The sequence below is a fragment of the Macrobrachium nipponense genome, chromosome 48 (genome assembly GCF_015104395.2).
Source record: "Macrobrachium nipponense isolate FS-2020 chromosome 48, ASM1510439v2, whole genome shotgun sequence".
Classification (NCBI taxonomy): Eukaryota; Metazoa; Arthropoda; class Malacostraca; order Decapoda; family Palaemonidae; genus Macrobrachium; species Macrobrachium nipponense.
In genome coordinates this window covers 17,072,244-17,092,243 of record NC_087223.1, presented here as the reverse complement: position 1 = coordinate 17,092,243, position 20,000 = coordinate 17,072,244, and the positions used below count along the sequence as shown (strand labels likewise).

The following is a 20,000-nucleotide window of genomic DNA, read 5'->3' as shown; positions in this document are numbered from 1 at the left end:
GAGTACGGATGTTTGGCATTGCAAATCAAATGGCAAACACTTATCCCCAAAGGCACAGGCACTCAAGCGAAAGCAGGATTCCTAGTTAGCTTTCCCGACGAACGAATCAGTGGAAAACTTAGTAAGATGTAAGCTCCTTGGTAGCTTACCCCAAAAAATATTTGAACCATAGGGTTTTGTTATACAGAGCTCTCCAGTCAGTAGTAAGTTTTCTAATAGCGTTTACCACACACGTCTGTTGGTGATTCTGTGTGTGTGTGTGTGTGTGTGTGTGTGTGTGTGTGCCAACCTGATATATATTCATGATATGTCAGCAGAAGTATAGTACTGAGTTTACCGGACGAGAGGATTGAAACAGAGAGAGAGAGAGAGAGAGGAGAGAGAGAGAGAGAGAGAGGAGAGAGAGAGAGAAAGAGAGAGATTCAGTAAATCATTCAAGTATTCGCCGTGAAAGAGGAACAACCGCCCCCCCCCTCTGCTGAAAGGAAAGGAATGGATAAAAGTAGGGAGAGAGAGAGACTAAATCAAGCCTGACTGAATTTTCAGATTTTCTTCCCTAAAAGCCTGAAGCACAAGTCAATGCAAGCGTGCATTCATAAAAAAAGACGATTAATTGATCGAGTTACGTGGCAGAATTGCGATCCAACCCCTCCCCAAGTTATGTAGGCGTTTATTCTGCTAGAAATAAAAGACGAATTGCCTGAAACCAGTTCAGATGTCAGTTGGAAAGGACTTAGTAGATGTAGATACTACTCTGAGTTCCAATGCGCAATCCTTTGCAAACCCTTTCATTTCTTTTACTGCACCTCCTTTCATATTCCAGTTCTGCGATCTATCAGTTTCCCCTCTTAGCGCTGAATGACCTCATAGGTCCCAGTGCTTGGTCTTTAGGCTTAAATTTTGTGTTCCAGTGTGATTTTCAGTGGTCAGTTTGGCCTCCCAGCGAGAGACTTGTAACACTGACTGCTACAAATTCCCTAAAATATGAGAGAATAAATAACATAACCCATTTTGAATGATTTAATAATCTAAGGGATATTTTTCAAATAGTATTTTTCTAAGTTATATATTTTAAGTAATATTTTTCTATGTAGTAATATTTTTCCAAGTAGTAATATTTTTCTTAGTATTAGTTTTTGTAATTAATAGTTTTCTAAGTAGTTATATTTTTCTAAGTAATTATATTTTTCTAAGTAGTAATATTTTTCTAAGTAGTAATTTTTGTAAATAATATTTTTCTAAGTAATAATATTTTTCCCAGTAATATTTTTGTAAGTAGTAATATTATTCTAAGTAATATTTTTCTGAGTAGTAATATTTTTCTAAGTAATATTTTTCTAAGTTGTAATATTTTTCTAAATAATATTTTTCTAAGTAATATTTTTCTAAGTAATAATATTTTTCTAAATACTAATTTATGTATAACTAGTATTACTTTCCTAAGTAGTAATTTATTTCTAAGTAGTAATATTTTCAAGTAATAATTTTCCAAGTGATATTTTTCTAAGTATAGTAATATTTTTCTAAGTAATAATATTTTTTCAAGTAATATTTTGTTAAGTAATATTTTCGAAATTAGGAAATCATTTGGTTCGACTTACAGTTTCAGAATTCTTCAAAATAATTGGAATACCAGAAATTGTACTATTTCGTCAAATACAGTAGTGTTAAACTTGCTCCAAACTGATGTCTGCGATAGAAAATGTCGAACCTTACAAATTACAAAATATTACAGAGAGCAAAACTCTGTAACTTATTTATGTGTCAGGAAATGTATTTTGTGTGTGTGTGTGTGTGTGTGTGTGTGTATAACACTGAATTTATTTCAGTGTCAGGTAAATGCCTTATATTGTATATATATATATATATATATATATATATATATATATATATATTATATATATATATATAATATATTATATATCTTATATATTGTATAGAGAACAGTAATTTATATTTAAATAGATTAATATATATATTATTTAATATATATATATTTTCTAATTTCACACTAATTTCCAGATGCATTTTTTTGATAAATTATATTATAGATTTTGTTTCTGGTCAGTCCATGGATAGGTGACCACCCAGGAAAGCCATACAACGTATGCAAAGTCCATCTTCGTGACTAGCTATGAGTGCATGTGTGCGTGGGTGTTGGGCTAGCAACCTCACTCCAAAAAAAAGCAATTTTTATATTAATTATTATCACTGAATAGTAATAAACCAGGATATTCTAATCAGCTAGGTATATGTCACTGTAGGGGGTTAATGCCATCAGTGCACCCCCGGTGGTGCACTGTAGGCATTACTTAAGGTTCCTCCTTAGGCCCTAGCTATGGCCCCTTTCATTCCTTTTACTGTACCTCCGTTCATATTCTCGTATTCTACTACCAATTGTTCCAATGTATTTTCAACGCTGGGTAACTTCATAGGTCGTAGCGAGTAACCTATGGCCTAAATTCTGTATTCGAATTTAAACAAGGTGTGATCGGACCTCCATCTTACTCAGGGCGCGTGCTGAAATGTATGGTCAAATAGCGCGTTATTTCACCAACGAAAATTAAAATCAATAAGCTATATTTTATTAGAAATAATTGTTCTGTGCTGTTTAATATGAAGATTATTTATTTATTACATTTTCAATGTAATAAATAAATCATAAATATCCTATCCTAAAATTCCAGTATATTTAACTCAACGCGAAACATCTTTTCCAAACTTTTTTAAGGCTTTGCCATAGACCTTTCCTAACCCCCCCCCCCCCACCCAAACAAGAACAGCAACGACAAAAACAATAAAAGTAGTCTGTAGGATTACTCCCAAAGTAAGAGGTAAGTAATGAGTGGAATGCAGTTTTAATATTTCATTAGTTGATGTGTTTAAATAGGTCAGATGATCATTAGCAAATGAAAGGGGTTTGACCAAAGTGCTAATTGCAAATAATAGGCTTCCAAATAGGTGTCATTTACTCACGCTAATTAGCGATTAATAAGTGTGTTATGAATCTCGTTAGTGGCCGAAATATTTAATGAATATATTTAATGAATCTGCGAAGGTACACAGATTGTGACGATGGGTTAAGGGAAGGATGTATTTCATAAATATGTCATAACTGCTCTCTCTCTCTCTTTCTCTCTCGTAGTCTGACTGCCTCATACCTTTTCTCTCTCTCTCTCTCTCTCTCTCTCTCTCTCTCTCTCTCTCTCTAGTACTCTGCCTGCCTCCTACCTTCTCTCTCTCTCTCTCTCTCTCACATCCTTTGTGCTTCTCTCTCTCTCTCTCTCTCCCTGAGTATAATCTTCCAATTCCATTGCTTGTTGTCCCCAAATCACATTGTTTCTGTGTCCTTTGTCCTGTCAGACACTCAAAAGCGTTTCCTTTCACCTTCAATTCGGCCAATTCATCTCCCCAACTCGAACCCGTTTCCGCTGCCTGAATTTCCAAGCTGCTGTTCTCTCTCTCTCTCTCTCTCTCTCTCTCTGGGAACTGTGCGTTGAACTGGGCTTGAACGCAGTAGGTCCAGCAGGCCATTCTTGCTAGAGTTGGACCTAACGTATGATTTATTACTTCAGAGGGTGGGAAATTATACTTGAACATAGGTCTAGCAGGCCGTTTTTGCAGAGGCGATGTATGATTAATCATTTCATTGGGTAGGAAATCTATCTCTCTCTCTCTCTCTCTCTCTCTCTCTCTCTCTCTCTCTCTCTCTCTCTCTCTCTCTCTTTCGGTAATAAACCAGCTGTGAAAACCCATACTACCAGATTCGTCTGACGAGAGAAAGCCATCTCTCGTGCAAGAACCAATCTTTCTAGACTTAATGTGTTTTTTATAAATCATTTTAGTGGGTAGAAACTCTCTCTCTCTCTCTCTCTCTCTCTCTCTCTCTCTCTCTCTCTCTCACCAGTCGTGAAAACCCATACCACCAGATTCGTCTGGCGAGATTCACCAATCCAGCTCTCGTACACGAACCATTCCTGCTAGACTCAATGTCAGCTTTATCATTCCTCACTTACATCGTCACTTCACTTGACCCTCTCTAAAGTGTTTTCCTACGCAATTCTCACCTCAGTTAATACATCAGTCTTTGTTTTCATCAGTTTTGAGTTTTCCCTCAAGCAACAAATTAATGCAGTTGACGATTAGATTAACGTTAGTGTTCATTTTCTTGCATATATTATTGCACGGTGACCTCACCCTTGTAACAGTAAGTCTGCATTATATGTCAAAGTAGTATAATAATAATAATGTGATATGACCGTAAATATATCATCTAAGGCTGCCTCGCGATATTAAACCGCATATGTGATAGAGTAATACACACACACACACGCGCACACACACACACACACACACACACACATACATATATATATATATATATATATATATATATATATATATATATATATATATATATATATATATATATATATTTTACTCATTTCATTATATTTCAAAAGCATTGTTGATGTATTTCATAACCTTTTGACTTATAAATACAAATCTGAAGTATATTGCTTAGTATCTGATCATGATAGTATTATGGTTAAAGAAATTACATTTGTTATAATAGCGTGTAATAATATATATTTTTTTGTCTCATTCAAACAAGGCGTGATCAGTCTTCCAGCTTACTCAGGGGCGTGTGGTAAAATTGCATACTGAATAATATATATGTGTAAAAGCTTGGTGTACATTTAACCAAAATTGATACTTAACAGAATGTTAATTTCAATTTCTAAGGACCATCATGATACCGTGATAAAAAAAAATAAATAAATAAAAATAAAAATAAAAAACCAACTAACTGAAATATAAACGTACAACATTTTATCATCCGAACCGGACTTTTTTTTTCAGTAAAGTAAAAGATTATACATTCGTTGTATACACGAATTTCTTTAATATCTATAGATTTAACTTCAGATTACTTGATCATATCTATAAAATGCATAACGTAAAACCGTGTTTGCAAAAGGTAACTCTAGTTAATGGGTTTAGTGCCGTCAGTACACCTCATGCGGTGCACTGTAGGCATTATTATTCAAGGTACCTATCTTCATTACTCATCCTACCCTTAGTTCATAAGTCTTGACCCTCCATTCCATCAAAAAACTCGTTAAAAATACCTCTCTCTTCTCTCTCTCTCTCTCTCTCTCTCTCTCTCTCTCTCTCTCTCTCTCTCTCTTAAACATCACAGTCTGTGTCATAACTAACGAATCACTTCAGTCCAAATTTAATTTCCTTCCGTTATAATTAAATACCTTTCGATAATTTTATAACGACCTCTCTGTCATTTGTATATATCTAAATATCTTTTATAAACTATTGGACTTGCTATTGTTATTATTTTTAATATATATATATATATAGGTATATATATATATATATATATATATATCTATCTATATATATATATATATATATATATATATATATATATATATATATATATATATATATATATATATATATATGTATGTATATAGATATAGATAGATATATATATATATATATATATATATATATCTATATATATATACATATATGATATATATATATATAGATATATATATATATATATATATATATATATATATATATATATATATAGACATACAGTATATATATATATATATATATAATATTATATATATAGATATATATATATATATATATATATATATATATATAGTATATATATATATTATATATATATATATATACATACATATAACCAATCTTTTAAAGTAATATCGCCCACCATATAATTACCTTATAAGCTATTTACATTTGACATGTTTAAAACTAAATAACTACATTAATAATCATATATTTACTCACAGTATAATCCTTAAGGCTAGACTATTTTAATGATACGAATACCTAATAAAACCCTTCAGTTTTAATTCGTCATTATCACTTTTAAACTCGGCTTATAGCTACAATTTCCTTACCTCATATTCCCATCGCAATCACGTTGGTAGGTTGAGCTGGCAACATTGTGTGAGTTGCCAGATGCAAGATGATTAGCTGTAAAGTGGTTGGGGGAATCCCAGAGGTGCCAGTTGTTCCCAGATCATAATTTGTTACTCAGATCTTTAAGCAGAAGGTAATATATTTTGTGTGTGTGTAGAGAGAGAGAGAGAGAGAGAGAGAGAGAGAGAGAGATGCCTCCCATCCTCTGTAACTAATGGTTGAAGTTCACAAGTTCGAGACAAATTGTGGCTGAATTGCCGAACACCCCTAGATGATGTATTTAAAACTAATTTAATAAAAAAATTGCTAGCCATATTTTTGAAGGGGGTGAAATTGATCATACATAAATATACCACTTCTAAAGCTATTATTATTATTATTATTATTATTATTATTATTATTATTATTATTATTATTATTATTTTATATGCACAATTTTTTTAAGATTCAAAAACAACATTAAGAAATCACACGAAATATATAACAATTTATAAATATATTAATATATATCTGTATTATATATATACATTATACACATAAATTATGTAGCATATCTGGCAACACTGTAAAACATTGCACGATCATAGATCTGGCAACACTGCAATTTTTAATAGGATTTTTTTTTTCTTTTTAAATCTGAAACTAGAGTTTCGCTTTATATCTCCACTCACCCTTTTGACAAATCTGACAATGCAATACATTTTCGTGATAGAGGGTAGCAGTGGAATGAATTAATTGGGCGGGGGGTGGAGGAGGGTGGGAGAGGGAGACAGGAACTCTTTAACTCTCAAAGAACTTTTTTCATTTTTTATTCAATATTATTTATTTTTTATATTTATTTTATTTTCTATTTTTCTTTAATGTGGAGTCCTGAATTCTATCTGTGTGGGAACGAGGAATGTAGAAAAAACGAATAATATAATAATAATAATAATAATAATAATAATAATAATAATAATAATAATAATAATAATAATATTTATTATTATTATTATTATTATTATTATTATATTATTATTATTATTATTATTATTATTATTCTAAAATTCAAAAATGTTAATGATTTAACTTTTCATAATATAATAATAATAATAATAATGGAGAACAAATCCACAGTTAGTAAATGTAACATACATACTGTAGATTTGTTTCTCCATTTGAAGACTCGTGCTACTATGATGATTTTTTAATAATAATAATAATAATAATAATAATAATAATACTTATTAAAAGTAATGGCTACTTCAGCAGCGTTACACTTGTAGATGCTTCTTCTCTATTTTGCGAATAGCGGCTTTTCAGTGCTACTTAAACAGGCTAGTAGAGCTCCTATAGATGGTCATGGGGTAAAAATACAGGGTCAAAATAGGTGTATATATTTGAATTTTACAGATAAAACTATGATACCATAGTCATCAAAGTCATTAACGATTTTCTCTCTCTCTCTCTCTCTCTCTCTCTCTCTTTCTTAAAGCGAGCTTTCGTCTGGAGCTGCCAGACATCCTCGTGGGAAGCTGAGGGTGGACTGATCTTGGTGCGGTGTCCGTCCTCCTTATATCTGTGGTTGACAGCAGGGGGTCTGCCCCATGCTTGTCTCCTATTGGCTGGTGGCGGTGAGTCTTGTTTTCATTGGCTGCCTGAGCCAGGTCTCAAGCCACTTTCTTTCTTCGGGCCGATGGTTGCGTTGCAGCATATCCTGCAGCCGCCTGGACCTCCTAAGCGGCGCTGTAACATTGATGGGCGTTGCGCTACGCTGTGGGACGTCACGGCTACTTTGATTTCCATCGGCTGCAGGAGTACCTCTCGTTCGGGGCGTTGTCATCCATAGAGTTGTCATGATCGGTGGTGTCATTGTTGGTGGCAGGTCTTCTCATACTCGTAGGGAGGAGAAATTCTTCCTGCGTCGTATTCAGAGTAGGTTTTATTTGCTGGATGAGTAGCGCCTCCAGCAGGCGCAACCGACGGGGGCATCAGGGGCCTTCCCGATGATCTTCGTGTTCTTTATGATGACATCTCGGGAACACGAAGATCATCGGAAGGCCCCTGATGCCCGTCGGTTGCGCCTGCTGGAGGCGCTACTCATCCAGCAAATAAAACTACTCTGAAAAAGCCGCTATTCGCAAAATAGAGAAGAATCTCTACAAGTGTAACGCTGCTGAAGTAGCCATTACTTTTAATAAAGTATGCTTGAGAGAGGGTCTGCTTCCTAAGTACTAATAATAATAATAATAATAATAATAATATTATTATTATTATTATTATTATTATTATTATTATATTATTATTTTATTATTATTATTATTATTATTATTATTATTTTTATCATTATTCTAAAATTCAAAATGTTAATGATTTCACTTTTTTAATATAATAATAATAATAATAATAATAATAATAATAATAATAATAATAATAATATATATTATTATTATTATTATTATTATTATTATTATTATTATTATTATTTTTATTATTATTATTATTAATAACCAAATTCCCACTAGCCAATACGTTTGATCCAAAGATGCCTCCCAGAATATCTATTTATATCTATATACACTTAAGATCTATACATTTAACCTCCTCATCAGCAAGGGTAATCTCCAGAGAGAGAGAGAGAGAGAGAGAGAGAGAGAGAGAGAGAGAGAGAGAGAGAGAGAGAGAGATTACATGCCTAATAATCCCTCGGTAGGTTACTCAGCCCCTCACACCAAGTAATCGCTGTTAATCCTTCTGCAGTGTGGATTACAGTGTATAAGTTACGGCCATTTTGCAAAATTGGTCATTTTACAAAATTGCCGGCCATTATGCAAAAGGACCAAATTCGTGGTCATTTTGCAAAATGACCTAAATTTCTCAACATTTTGCAAAATGACCAAGATTTTGGTCAGTTTACAAAATTTTCGTTGGTCAGTTTACAAAATGTCCATACAGCAAGCAGCCTAGAAAAAAAATGAAAAAAAAGCCGGGGAATAAGATAAAACGTACTGAACATCAACTAATTTTATTCATTTTCAGAAAATACAGCTTTCAAATGCATCAAAACGTATAAAGTTTTAGCAAGTAACTAGTTGAATTCACACAAAGTACTACGTTGGTCGTCTTCTCCTGCCTTTCAGCAGTGCCTTACTGACAACAGTGTCACCAGTCAGCTCCCATTACTATTGTGGAGAGAGAGAGAGAGAGAGAGAGAGAGAGAGAGAGAGAGAGAGAGAGAGAGAGAGGGGGGGCGAGGGGGGGGGTGGGTGTTCAGAGGGGGGGGAGGATAATAAGTGAATGATCGACAATTATACAGTACAAGTACCCGTAGTGGGAAACAAGTAAATGAACCAGTAAATGAACCAATATTATAAGAGATGATTTACAGTAGTTAGTCGTCTTCTCCTGGCTTTCAGTAGTGCCTTACTGACAACAGTGTCACCAGTCAGCTCCCATTACTATTGTGGAGAGAGAGATGGGGGGGGGAAGGGAGGGGGGGGGGATAATAAGTGAATGATCGACAATTATACAGTACAATTACCCTTAGTGGAAAACGAGTAGATGAACCAGTAAATGAACCAATATTACAAGAGATGATTTGCAGAAGTGAATGACAAGCTTTTTTTCCATCTGGCTGCTTGCTATATGGAGATTTTGTAAACTGACCAACAATAATGCTGTTTATTTTGTAAAATGACCAAAATCTTGGTCGTTTTGCAAAATGTTGAGAAATTTAGGTCATTTTGTAAAATGACCACGAATTTGGTCCTTTTGCAAAATGGCCGGCAATTTTGTAAAATGACCAATTTTGCAAAATGGCCGTAACATATATATATCCTTGCTGAAGAGATGCTTGGTCTATTTTGAGATGGGTTCCAATTTGTAACTTTTGGTGACTTTATTAAACCTTTTTAGATTCATTTTTATAATTTTTTAAAGTCTATTTTGAGATTGGTTGTAATTTATAATTCTATTGGTTTTATTAAACCTTTTTAGATTAATTATTATATTTTTCTTATAGTCTTTAGAGATTTGTTCTAATTTGTAACTATTTGTGGTTTTTATCAAACTGAATTAGATTAATTTTCATATATATTATGTTAAAATTTATTTTTTGAAATTAATATTGAGTTGTTTCAGTTATCCACTAAAATGATTCTTGTGTTGCATCTTAATTTTAATGTGTATTTTGGATTATTTTTCTATTATATACTTATACACGTACTATATGTTCATAATTTTTTTCATTTATAATTTTTTTTATAATTTTTATGTATTCATTGCTTTTGTGGTTACTAATTTTTTTATTACTATTTTTTTATTTTAAACAAGTGATTAAATATTTGTAGCATACCTAGCATCCTGAAAATAATAATAATAATAATAATAATAATAATAATAATAATAATAATAATAATAATAATAATAATAATAATGATAATAATAATAATAATAATAATAATAATAATAACAAGCAAGAGGAGGAGAATTACATCACGATAAAATAATTACATAAGATAAATAATAAAAAAGTGAATAACTGAAAAGTGAGAGAAAATCAATAAGAAATGGAAATAAAACGAAGGAAAATGAGATAAAAATAATAAACATTAAACAAAATATAAAATAATAGAAAAACAAAGAAAATAAAGAAACAAGATCAACTAAAAAAAAGAATAAAGAATAACCAAAAAATAAAAAGTATCAGATAAAACAAAGAGAATAAAGGAACAAGAATAAGAGAATGAAAACTTAGGTAGGTAGAAATAGAAGATGGAGAAATAGAGGAGAAGATTCGAGTACTTACGAAGGCGTCTCTCTCTCTCTCTCTCTCTCTCTCTCTCTCTCTCTTGTAGTGAATAAGATACTTTCTTTCTCTCTCTCTCTCTCTCTGTCGTAGTGAATAAGATACTTACCTCTCTCTCTCTTTCTCGTAGTGAATAAGGTACTTATCTCTCTCTCTCTCTCTCTCTCTCTCTCTCGTAGTGAATAAAATACTTATCTCTCTCTCTCTCTTTCTCGTAGTGAATAAGGTATCATCTCTCTCTCTCTCTCTCTCTCTCTCTCTCTCTCGTAGTGAATAAAATACTTATCTCTCTCTCTCTCTCTCGTAGTGAATAAGATACTTATCTCTCTATCTCTCTCCCTCTCTCTCTCGTAGTGAATAATATACTTATCTCTCTCTCTCTCCTCGTAGTGAATAAGATACTCTCTCTCTCTCTCTCTCTCTCTCTCTCTCTCTCTCTCTCTCTCTCTCTCTCTCTCGGAGAGAATAAGATACATAGCTCCCTCTCTCTGGCATGTTTGATTAAACTGCTTTTATCTCTTCCTGGTTTGGTATCGGATGACAACCCTCTCTCTCTCTCTCTCTCTCTCTCTCTCTCTCTCTCTCGGCCAGGTTCTTGTGGTGTTATTGGTAGCACACTTGCACTCCTTACCCCTAATTATGTCCCTGTTTGCCAATTGACTATTTCAGCTTGAAGGTTGAAGTGGAGAGAGAGAGAGAGAGAGAGAGAGAGAGAGAGAGAGAGTGAGGGTTATGTACCTGCTACAACCCTGCATGGATCTCCTCCAAGATCCCAAAGGTCTTTGGGGTATGCCCCAATACCCTGTAGGGATGAGGTTACAGGGACTACACCTTTTACCTTATCTTGAATAGGTCGCTTGTACCCGTCTAAGCTTTGTGGATTGGTAGGTGATAATAATGGTATGTGTGTGTGTGTATATATATATATATATATATATATATATATATATATATATATATATGAGTGTGTTTTTGTATATATATGAGTGAAGAATCATGGCGTATACTCTCCTCCGTTAACAAATGTACGAAGTGTGACCAGACCTCCAGCTTACTCGAGGCGCAGTGCTAAACTCTACGGCCAAATAGAGCGTTTTTTCACCAGTGAAAAATAAAATCAATACGTTATATTTTATTAGAGATAAATTGTTCTGTACCGTTTAACATAAACGTTACTTGTTTTTGACATTTTCATTCTAATAAATAAACCATAAATATCCCATCCTCAAATTCCTGTATCTGGAACTCGACGCGAAACACCTTTTCCAGACCTTTTTTAAGGCTCATCTATTGACCTTTCCTACCCCCACAACAAGAACAACAAGAACAAGAAGAAGAAGAACAACAACAACATAGTAAGCGAAAATGGACATTACAAAATGCCAGAGGAAATTAATGGTGTTGATTCGTGTGAATTATTTTGGAACAATGATTCATTGGTGCCATTAATCTTTGGAGTCGCGACAGGGAATATCCATTGCTGTATAGACCAAACTATTATGTTTTGAAGCTGAAAAATAGACATTTCATAAGCATATTTTAGATAATCTTTAACCTATTGTATAAACATACACAAATAAAGGCATAATCCAAGAAGTGAAGCAATGGATACTGATGCAAGGTCTTTCGACTCTATCTACTTAGCAAAGAACGAAAGTCGAAAGGCCTTGCAGTGGTTACTCCATTCTTCCACTGTCCTTCGTGGCTTCTGCCTTTATTTATATATTCATCACGTTCCAAATTGTCGTGATTCAGTTATAGAAATATATATAGATATAGATGCAGTTATAGATATGAATATAGATATATATAGAGCCATATAATAGGTATCGGGAACAGTTAACAAAATGCTGGAGAGAGACAAAGAAAAAATAAATTTGTTAATGAAAACAGTAACTTTGCAATAACATGTTGGATCTAAAATTTGAATAGATAGAAGACCTCCCTTGCCCCTCCCCCCCTCCGCCCCCAAGATGAAATAGTCAATTAAACAGCAGGTAAACCTGGGGTGGGGGGGGGGGGGGCGGGCAGCGCCTCTGAAAAGACAGGTAAACAAACAGCCTCCATGACAATGGAATTACTCGTATTGATGCAACTCGGATTCCTTCGACTGTTATGAATGCCTGGAACCTGGAATCTGGAACCTGTAATTTGGAATATATGAAAGGAGGGTTGGCTGTTCCAGTGTGATGTTTTAATTATTTTATTTATTCATTCATTTTGTGTGTATATGTGTGTGTTAGGTACGTTTTCTTATGTCTGTGGATAAGGAATTCGTCATTTGATTTTGAATGGTGTAAATATATGTTTGTATTATTATATATTATGTTTATTAAACATACATATAATATTTATATATAATATACATATATATATAATACGTTTCGCACTGAGTTAGATATACAGGATATTTATGCTTTATTCATTAGAATGGAAACGTCAAAAAATAATGTTTATGTTAAACAATACAGAACAATCATTGCTGATCAAAAACAGCGTATTTATTTAATTTTCGTTGGCGAAACAACGTACTACTTGACCTGTAGAGTTTAGCACGCTCCCCGAGTAAGCTGGATGTCGTATCACGCCTTGTTTATCATCACCTCAGTTCTTTATAAGTCACCTTAATTCTGTTACAGAATCTGTTAAATGATAATAGTTATGGCTTATTTTAAATGAAATATAAAAAAATATTTTTTTCATATTTGTCCGAAATGTACCTTGTCGCAGACTCATTCCTCTGTTCCTTCAGTCAATCCCTGTTTCTTCATTATTCCATCAATCAATATTCCCTTCCTTTCATCAACTCCACTTCTCTCCCTCTCAATCAACTTTCGTTAATTCCTCTTGCCAGTCGCTTTCTTCCTTCCTCCGTATTTGCAGTTGACTGCAATCAGCTTTTTCCTCTAGTGAAGACGAATTCCAATCAACGCTGCAAGGTTTCGCTGATGCCAGGTATGGCTAGACGGTATGTGGTTGTTTAATGAATTTCTTTATATTATACGTTTCAGAGTTGCTAGATATTGCCTGATGGAAAGATTCTTCAAGGAACTTTATTTTCTGCTGCATTCTTTTCTTCATTTGTTCCCAGAATCTTAAAGTAGTCAACAGTGCAACCTCCACTGGCCTCATTAAAAGAGGCTACTTTGCAATTTTTGGATTAATTCCATCGCCAAGGGGTTCACAACCTTTTAGAGAAACTTATCTTCCAATTAATGGATAATTTTCTTCCACAAAGAATCCACAACTTTTTACTATGAGCTTTTATGTCAATTATGGGGTATTTTCTCCTAGCCAAAGGGTCCACAACTCTTTTAAGCTTTTATCTACCAATTAATAGATTATTTTCTACCACCAAAGAGTTTGCAACCCTTTATAAGAGCTTCTCTGATAATTAAGAGAAACTTTTCTCCTCCTAAGGTGTATACAACCCATTACTCAGATATTATCTGTCAATTAAGGGATGATTTTCTGTCACCAAAGGGTCCACAACTACTTACATGAGCTTACCTGCTAATTAAGGGACACTTTTCTCCTATCAAGGAGTCCACAACCATTTAATAACATGTTATCTGTCAATTAAGGGAAGATTTTCTGTCACCAAAGGGTCCACAAACCCTTACATGAGCTTATCTGTCAATTTAGGGACAGTTTCCTGTCACCAAGGGTTCCACAAACCTCTATTAAGAGGTTATCTCCTTATAGAAGAGTCAGAAAGATTTGTAGAAATGTAAGTGCCTTAAGCAATCAGGTTAAGTAAAAATAAATCTGCAGTTAACATTTAATCATATTAAAAGGAAAACAAAGTCTGGAGAGGGAACACATAAGCAAAAATAGAGTTTAGAAGCAATATTAAAGAATTCAGTTGCATCAAAGCAAAAGGAACTTTGGGGAGGTTAGGGGTCGAGGATTGGGTAAGGGGGGTTGAGGTGTGATGCAGAGGTCACCAGCAGGTCACTGGGACGGTCAAAACTAACGTCCAGGTTTAGCCCAGGACCGAAATATGACCTTTCTCGAATAGAACTACGATTTCTCCTCATATAATGACATTGACCTCTATTATGGTTCCGTTTTCCGTTGGCCAGGATCCCGGAAGGCAGACTAAACCATTGTGGCCTTTTTAGAGAGAATTGTTTAAAAAATATTGCTAACCAATTTTTAACCATCAACCAAGAGAGAAATGTGTTGACCCGTGACGGTCCTAGCGCTCATAATTAGCGGCCAGTAATTGCCCTATTGAAAAAGGGTTATTTGAATGTGTGGAGGACATTATGGAACGGAATTCGGGGGCGTTTATTAGGGAGCGAACATTGAGAGTCGTATGGAAGGCTGGAACACCATATTGGTAAAAGCGAGAATGATAAGCGTGTGTGTTTGTGATTACTTGCGTATACACAAATACATAGAAATGAGATCTGTGTAATAGACGTTTGGGGAAGTATACCTTGATACTCCGTTACTATGGCGATGAATCCGAATACATTCTTATCCCCAGATCCATTCTTCTCTATTTTGCAATCATTAATAGGCCTGTGGTGAAATTATATCCTCCGATTGCTCAAAATGGTCCACAGCCCATAATTTTCTTGAAGAATGCAACAACGGTAGTCGCCAAACGCAGAAACGAGAACTAACCTAGTCTTCTTATATAACCCCTATACACATTTGGCCAAACATCCAAATTAACTTATATAAGATGCTTAGCTGGTTCGACGTCTTCAGGAAGATAAGTGCACTTAATTACATAATATAATACAGAATGGCAGTGCTCGCCACTATCGAGACCCAAAACGTTCCCTTACATTGCCGTGTGTGCACAGCAACCCGGACAGCAGCAAATGACACCAACATTAAGGCGGGAAAAAAAGTGGAGGGAAACTCTTGTCGCATTTGCGAAATACGGGCGAAAAAATATCACTTATAATTAAAAATAGTTAGTAATCATTAATTAGTAAATCACAAAATCTAAAATACAATTAATGATAAAGAAATGAACACCTTTTATTTTAATGGAAATGAAAGTTAAATGAATCATTTTCTGACAATGCCTATAAGCCTCAAAGACGGTGAGGTTGCGACTTTACTTTGTCGTAGTAAGTTATTTTTGACGCTTCTTTCGTATGTTAGGACGTACACAAACGCACAAACGATATATATATATATATATATATATATATATATATATATGATATATATATATGCGTATGTGTATGAAGTTATAAGTAAATGTGAAATATTACGCGGCAAAGTGTTGAAGCAACGGTGTAAAGTTCCTTTGAAACGCACCTAAGCACGCATCCACCATCATCACTAAATCAAAAGAGCCATTTATGCAATTATCTTCGTATCTCTCGCTCAGACCTCCACTCAATTTAATAACCAGCATAAAACAAGTAAATAGGCTGGATAACAATAGCACGGTAGCAACGGGCCATTAGTCAAAACGTGGGAAAAAAAAAAAAAAAAAAAAAAACATTACAGTGACGAGAAAACGTTTCCCGCTAACTCGTACTAATGCCTCCCGATATGTCGCCTGTAACCGGGGGGTTTAGAGCGACTGCAGTTTAAGTCGCTCCAATTCTGGGACTATATTTAATGTATTCAGCATATTCGGAACTCAATAAAAGACCGTAAAGGCCCGTTTACAGTTTCACGTCAATTTCATGGTCGGGAATAACGTGTGTGGGGAAGATTTAGCGCCAGTTAGGATGGTTTAAAACGTGTGTTTTTCGTGTTCAACTTGAGTGGGAATGATTACGGGATGAATGGTAGCAGTTTTGTGGGTCCGCAGATGGGTCTAAAGTATAAATTGGCTCTTTATATATATATATATTATATATATATATATATATATATATATATATCATATATATATATACATATACACATAATTCTGAGAAAGCTTATAGACCTAGGTTTGATCCACGCACACAACCACAGCATAGTATAAACAAATCAACTTTATTATTCCCAGAGGTGTATGAAGGCATCCAGATTAAACCTATCTCTCCATGATTTTGTATATCCCAAATTCCTGAATCATATTTCGATATAAATTACTCGCTCCTAATTTAGTGTTGCCAGCTGGGAATTAGGAATCAAGCGCTGGTCACCGAGCACGATTTGGGATTTAGAGTTTCCTTGGGTTTTGGATATTCCTGGTTTTGTTGGAATTTTTGAAGTTTGGTCTGTATAATGAATTGTGAGTATTGTTATTTATTATTTAATGTTATTTATGTTAGGTTTATATTTTGAATTCATTTAATTTTGATTTTTTCACAAATTTGAGCTCGAATATTGCTGAATTTTGTCATACAATTTTATTAATGACTGAAGTGTATACAAAGTATACTTAGTCCTGCTACATTTAAATTATTGTGATTTTGGTAATAGAGTTTTTATGTCTGATAATGATGTGTGTTTTCTAGTAATGAATTCTTTATTTTAAGGCCTATAAACACCCAGCATTTTAGGCCTATAAGCTCATAGTACTTACTAGATTAGTTTCAGGCCAATAAACTCGGTACTTTGTATATTAGTTGTAGGCCTACAAGCTCATAGTATTTAGTTTATTAGTTTTAGGTCTATATTCTCGGTACTTGGTATATTAGTTGTAGGCCTACAAGCTCACAGTATCTAGTATATTAGTTTTAGGCCTATGAGCTCGGTACTTGGTGTGTTAGTTATAGGCCTACAAGCTCACAGTACTTAGCATATCACTGGTTTGTCAGGATGTGAAATTTTGTGGAAGTCATTTCTTAGAAATTCTTGTGATTCTTTCAGTTTAACCAAGTCCTTCAGGGCTGTGGTTAATAAAATGATGAATGTCCCTACAAAGTTCTTGTGTGGATTAATTATGCATTATTCACCAGGGATCAGTTAACGTTATTGATCATCAAGGATGAATAAAACATCATTCACTAAGGATCATGTATTGTCATCAATCAGCAAGTCAAGTATTCCTTGTACGGTTTTCACCCGGAATCATTTGTTGAACAGAACGATAGTTCCCAGCCGAGTAACAATGGAATTTGTCTCTGAGAGAGTCTTGTCCTATAAAAAGGGTATGAATTCTGCATAGCTAAGATTCTAAGTTACCCAGTGGGTCCTATGACAGCTAAACATAATAGTATAATTCAAGGCCGTCTACTAGAGCTAAACACAACCAGCTAGATATATCATTTTCTAAAGTCATCCTCCATGGCAAAATGTATCGTCAACGAAAGTCATCTTCTGGGCCTAACATCATAATCCAAAGTCATCTTCTGGAGCAAAACATTATGGAAAGCCATCTTCTGGATGCTGACGTATCGTCACATTACCCAAAGTCCTCCTCCAATGCTGAGCACACTTTTAAGGGAGAAACCCAGACTCATAATCCAGAATAGATGACACCGCAAAGCCAGGCACCTCTTAGTTGCACTGTCATTTCACCACGAATCCACATCAGGAAGAGCACCAGGTCTTAAATGGCCAGGCATCCCACTGCAATGAACAATATTTTCACCAGTAAGAGTCAGAAGCATATTTCTATGTGCTTATTAAAGCAATTATGCTAGGGAGACAGAGGTGCTCACTTACCATTCAATATTGAGACTCGTATCTTTCTTAATGGATTTCTTTTGTGACCTCACGAGTGGCTTGGGCCGGGTAAATGAATCAAATTTCTTTGACTCCTTGAGTGACTTGGGGAGGATGATCACTTCCGTAACTCTCAGACGTCGCATGTTGGATACGAAGCAGACGACCTCTTTGTCTTGCGTCAGGTTCAGCCGTGGGAACAGGAGATAGTCTAGCTCTCTGTTGGGAGGTAGAAGTAGAGTTACACTGATAGCTGAGGCACCGTCGCACATCCAGCAAAATGGCGGTAATATAGAAAAGGGAGAGATGATGAGTGTTGGAACGAGGGATGTTAAGTACCATTTGGGAGCTTGTATAAAGGTTTCTTCTTTATGTAGATTTATGGATCAGCTATGCTGAGGAATAGGCTAACACCATACTGTAAGATTTCAAGTCTCAATTGAGCTTGTTAGTCATTGAATATCATTGTTGCACATAACAAAAACGAAAAGAAATTGTAAAATAACAACAAAACCATGACAGTAGAAGGCCATGGCATAGCAGCTATGGGAGAACCCAACAGTTTAGACCATTGGTTATATTACCAATCAACCCAATGGCTACATACAGGAAATTACCTGGTGGTCGCAAACTTCGTGGCAATTTCAGTAGCTTTCAGAACGTCCTCCTCAGAGATCACCCCAGGGAAGCAAAGGCTAAGATGGTACATCAGGTCATTTTTTAGTGGAATAATTTTCTTTGGGTCCAAATTAAGACTCACACTGACACCTAGGAGAAGAGAGAATCGAAGTTGAGAACAAATTCATTTTACTTTGGATACCATTTTAAAATGTAAGTTTCACGCGTGAATGCAGCGTGAAGATAAAGAGATAGATTGTGCACTCACACAAAGCATCCAGCAGACGGTCAGGCCTGAGAAAGCGATGGAGTTGAAAGTAGGCAAAAGTATCAGGAACACTTGCCCACAGTGTGTCTAGTGTCTGAGGAAGCCGCAGGTCTCCTGACATCCTCCCAACATACCTCTCTACTCGACACCTTTCAGGGATAGAAGCAGGTTATCAAAAATGGAGCATTTATTATATTCTTTCGATTCTAAGCAATATCCACCCATTCCTGATGAAATTTGTGCACGTTTATGAAACAGCTAGAAAGAGGAACTTTTTCTACACGGGGACTCAACAACATTTCAACAGTTAGAGTATGAAAATAGTAGTGGTCATTGTTTTTTTTTTTTTTTTATGTAGCCACACTTTATAATATATATATATATATATTATAATATATATATATATATCTATATATATATTATATATATATATATATATATAATATGATGATGTGTGTGTGTGTGTGTGTGTGTGTATGTGTGTGTGTGTGTGTGTGTGTGTGTGTGTGTAAGTTAAATCATTACCTAAACAAAAATCAGTTCTTTGTCAGTGACAAGAGCCATCCATGTCATCTTCATTGTTTGATTTCCTGTGAATTAGCCAACATAGTTAATTGAAAAAGTTGAAGAGTTGAAAGATTCCAGGAGTTGATGGAATTCCAAGCAAATGGCTGTGGCATGACAACAGCAATTATATATCTGAGTGAGTGTCCAAATTAAGTATCTTTGGAGGAGTAAGATGTCCAAACAATCTGAATAAGTGGC

At 34.6% G+C, this 20,000-nt stretch overlaps 1 protein-coding gene across 2 annotated transcripts in view; it reads right to left on the bottom strand.

Annotated features, from left to right (window-relative positions):
- Positions 1–19,384, bottom strand: part of LOC135205067 (uncharacterized) — a gene marked incomplete at its 5' end in the record, with an annotated part of 263,853 nt that extends 244,469 nt beyond the window's left edge. The window contains 4 exon segments of one of the 2 annotated variants that reach the window (XM_064235342.1): positions 17,677–18,253; positions 18,350–18,568; positions 18,967–19,117; positions 19,236–19,384. In XM_064235342.1, the coding sequence (XP_064091412.1) occupies positions 18,199–18,253; positions 18,350–18,568; positions 18,967–19,117; positions 19,236–19,384 (574 nt within the window). 2 annotated transcript variants of the gene reach the window in all.
- Between the last annotated feature and the right edge of the window lie 616 nt (positions 19,385–20,000).